Consider the following 4,510-nt stretch of genomic DNA (forward strand, 5'->3'; position numbering starts at 1 on the left):
AACTAAAAATTCTTTAAAATAAAAGGGACATAAAATTGAAAGGTATGTTAGGAGCATAACCGCAAAGGATAAACATAAAAAAAAAAAAAAAACGAAACAAGGTATACTAAGAATACTAAAGATATAATCAAAATATGAAATATGTAATAAAATACAATTAAATAGGGTGAGTTATACTCATGATGACATGAAGTGTGTGTACAAAAAAAAAAAAAAAAGCTGAGTGACCTACTACGTGTGCTCCCACCACCCCTGTGAGAGCAGTGTCACCCACAATAGCGGTGACTCTGCTCAAATGGGGTGAGTTCATCCTTGTTACTGTTATCTGATCCTGCAGAGAGGGGAATCCCACCTGTCGGTCCTGTTTATACTAATTTGCATATTTAAATTGAGAGCGTGGAGAGGGAGGAGTCTGGTACTCCAACATGTGTGGTCAATTCCATGCTGAGTGAGATGTACAAAGGAAATGTGCTTGGATTCCGGCGTACGCTCACTTTTGTTCATCTGGAGTTTTTTGTGCGTACGTAGTTTTCAGGATTGAAGCGTACGCCAGGTTTCAGTATGAAATCCACGCAAGTCCTTGTACATGAGGCCCCTGGTGAATCTGCCTTCACCCTGAGTCAGCTGGGGTAGGCTTGATGTATAGACAATGGATGAATGGCCAACCATCTCAACTACAGCTACCCCACCACTGTGACAGAAAGGGGGAACCTCTGGAAGAACCAGGCTGAGCCAGCAAGTACAACAAGGACACTAAGATTCTGACTTGTATTTTGAATTGTATTTGTGAGTTTTATCAACTATTAAAAAAAGCACAACTTTAGCAGCTGTTTCTGATTTCTAGGGTTACATTTAGAGCTTATTATGCTGTGTGGGAGTTCTAATGTACTCCTACATGGCAGTCTTGTCTACAAAAGCAAATTATAAGAGTAAGTGACCAAAAAACATTTTTAAAAAATGACCAACACATTATGCCACCCCAGTATGAGTCATGGCATCAGTCTAAGCATCCCTGTAGAAACTGTGGCTCTGTCTCTGGGCCTGTAGCCAGTGTCCTCTGGAGCTGCAGCCTGTTGGCTCCAAGTTTGTAATGAAGCCGTTGTTACTCGTATCTTCCACAGCAGCACATTCTACTACTACTGGCCCTATTCCCCATCCTTATTTACCTCTGCACGTTTTCTCCTTCAGTCTCGCAACCTTTTAGATTTGAGTTGTGTTAATTATCTAAGTTTCAGGGCCTCAGGCCTCTGCTGTGACACTGATGGGATGGATGGGTTTTGAATTGAAGAGGTCAACGTGGCGTAGAATCAAGACAGAGTTTGCCTGTTTTCCTCAAATATGTCTCTTAATTCACCGCGTAAATACTTCTGGTGGAAAGAAGGTTCATATCACTGAAGACATTTGTGAGTACAGCATCATGTTTCATAAATGTTTGTCACCATCAAGTTTATCTGCACTTAGCTAACTTCAGCATAAATTGGTTTTATTTTGATACCAAAAAATGTGTTTTGTGTTTAGGGGAACTTCCTTGTAAAAACACACTATTTTAGAATTACATACTCTTCAACGCTTTTGTTTAAAGTGTGCATTCTTATTTGTCATTTTTTATTGTGATTTTTAATCTTATATTTATTGAATTGTACATTTTCTTCACAAGGGAAACAAGGAAACAAAAAAAATAGATAACACTTTCATCTTAAAATGAAATAAAAACTGTTGAATAATAATAAACAAAAAGTTGAATTAAATAATATAACTACTAATAATAAAAAAGTTTAAAATATTGACTTCTTTTAAAATTTGCTAACATTTTTTACTGTCTTTGCAAAGCACAAGTTTCAGCACACTATAATGTGACTACATTTGGGCCATAATCTTTTGTCAAACCTAATTTTAACCTTCAATCATTGTCTAATCAATATTTGCATTTGTATGACATTTGGTTTTATGCACCGAATGTGTTGCACTCATTTAAAGTGAGAGGATGAAATGATGTCAGAGACCTCAGATCAGTCTGGCTCACACTCTGAGGTCATCAAGTGACTTTGAACTGGACCTCTAATCAGAAGCAGAGGTTTCATTTGTATTTATGTGTCCTTGTAGGCTCACAGATAGGTGGCTCCTCCCAGAAGTCAGAGGTCAGCAGCTGGGACGATCAGTGAATCTCATTAATGATGCCACTCAACGGTGAAACACAAGCTGAGACCCAGGCAGCACATCAGGTCTGACCAGCTTCATAATAAATTGTGTTCAGGCTGCTTCCTTTGAACCAGGGAAGCCTGTACCACAGGGGGTACTACAATAGCCTGGGGTATGCACAAACATTAGCTAAACCTGTCTGCAAAAACACAAATTACAAAATGAATTTAAAAAAAATACAACAACATGCTGTTATGAAGAGTGGGTCAGAAGAAAAGCCTTCACTGTTATCAGAAAGTAATGGTTTTAAGTGTTGCCCAAGAGTATTAGAGAAATTAAAGTGATGGTGAAAATGCTAAAAGGGATGAAATGTTTAAAATTACAATAAGTGGTGCAGAAGTGTTAGCTAAATGGTAGCTGTTCAATGGTGTCAGGTTTTTTAGTTGGTAAAGTAAGAATAAGTGCTTAAAAAAAAAAGCAGTGTATACATGGTTGAAACACGATTCCTTTAATCAATGACTCAATAAGCTAAATGTAGCGGATTGTTGGCTGAAAAAGCCTTAAATTTGCTGATAAATAATTTAAATAATTAAAGATAGTTTTAAAAAAATATATGGATTAACAGTTTAAAAAAAAATTAAAAATCTTAAAATTTAAACTTTTTGGCTTTTATATGGACTTTTATCTTATTTTTGACCTCTTAGCACAAGCTTTGCCTTTATATCCTCAAATCTGTACTTTTTTTCAAATGTATTTTTATTTTTATTATTTTTGATTTAGAACCAAAATCAATCTCCCTCTTCAGGTCTGCATGGTGGCTTGGTGGTTAGCACTGTTGCCGTGCAGCTAGAAGGTCATCGGTTCCCGTCCCCGTGAGGACACCTGGGATCTTTCTGCGTGAAGTTTACATGTTCTCCCCATGCAGCATGGGCTCTCTGGCTTCCTCCCACACAGTCTAAAAACATGTTGGTGATTCTAAATTGTCTGTAGATGTGAATGTGAGTGTGCTTGGTTGTCTGTCTCTAAGTGTAGCCCTGTGANTGAGGAGAGGTTGGGACACTTTTTCCTTGCTAATGGGATTACGGAAGAGGCAAAGAAGCGCTCTATTCTCCTGAGTGTGTGCGGGGCAAGGACGTATAGGCTCATAAGGAACTTGGCCACGCCACGGAAACCGGGGGAGATCCCGTATGCTGAACTTGTCCAACTCGTGAGTAACCACCACAACCCCAAGCCCTCAGTGATAGTCCAGCGGTTTAAATTTCACAGTCATTTTAGGAAGCCTGGACAGTCTATAGCTAACTTTGTAGCTGAGCTTCGACAGTTGTCAGAGCATTGTGACTTTGGGACAGTATTAGATGATATGCTCCGTGACAGGCTGGTTTGCGGAATAAATAATGAGGCCATACAGCGCCGCCTGCTCGGAGAAGCCCCACCTTTGTCTTTCCAAAAAGCACTAGAAATTTCCCAAGATATGGAGATGGCTGCGAACAATGCCAAAGACATTCAGAAAGGACATGGAGGGTCACAGATGGTACAAGTGCACCAGATCCGGAGAGAATCTGATAAAGAGGCTGTTAAAGGCACAAAACTAGTGGAATGTTTTCGGTGTGGAGGACCACACTTTGCAAATGACTGTAAATTTAAAGATGCTGTTTGCCATGCATGTAATAAAAAGGGACATTTAGCTAAAAAGTGCAGGAGCTCAAAGGGGAAAGGCAAACTAACACGAGCAAAAGCCCAACAGGCTGACACATATCACCTCAAGGAGGAGGACATGGATGCTGTGTGTGCCTATAATATGTTTGGAGTTGAAGCAGAGGGCGACGAGACTGTTGATACACCGCCAGAGCCCTATTATGCCACAGTCAAAGTCAGTGGGCAGGACATTAAGTTTGAGATTGATTCTGGGGCTACAGCATCAGTTATCAGTGAGGAAACGTACAAGCGGACGTGGCAGTCTGACCTACCTCCCATTCACCCATCAAAGCTCAGGCTCAGGACTTATACAGGGCAGCCCATTCCACATATAGGAGTGCTCTTCGTGGACATTGCAGCTGAAGGTCAGAGAGCAAGAGCAAGGCTGGTGGTTGCAAAAGGGGGTGGACCTAGTCTTTTGGGCCGGGATTGGCTCCGCAAAATCAGGCTGAACTGGCATGACATAAAGTATGCTACCGCACCTATGTCAACTGAAACCATTCTGCAGAAGTACAGTGATGTTTTCAGAGATGAGTTGGGTATGCTGAAAGGGGTTACAGTGAAGCTGCATGTTGACCCTGAGGCTACACCACGGTTTTTTAAGCCCAGACCTGTGCCGTATGCCATGAAAGGCAAGGTCGAGGAGGAGCTTGAACGCCTGCAGCAGCTGGGCATC

The 4,510-nt window shown here is 40.8% G+C and overlaps 1 protein-coding gene across 1 annotated transcript in view; it reads left to right on the top strand.

The window, feature by feature from the left end:
* Positions 1-657: 657 nt before the first annotated feature.
* Positions 658-4,510, top strand: part of LOC103359821 (uncharacterized protein K02A2.6) — a 6,364-nt gene continuing 2,511 nt past the window's right edge. Inside the window, exons 1-3 of the mRNA XM_008285359.1 lie at positions 658-739; positions 2,104-2,138; positions 3,167-4,471. Of these exons, the coding sequence (XP_008283581.1) occupies positions 658-739; positions 2,104-2,138; positions 3,167-4,471 (1,422 nt within the window). The remainder of the gene's footprint in view (positions 740-2,103; positions 2,139-3,166; positions 4,472-4,510) is intronic.

Source organism: Stegastes partitus, unplaced genomic scaffold (genome assembly GCF_000690725.1).
Source record: "Stegastes partitus isolate 25-593 unplaced genomic scaffold, Stegastes_partitus-1.0.2 Scaffold398, whole genome shotgun sequence".
NCBI classification, from domain to species: domain Eukaryota; kingdom Metazoa; phylum Chordata; class Actinopteri; family Pomacentridae; genus Stegastes; species Stegastes partitus.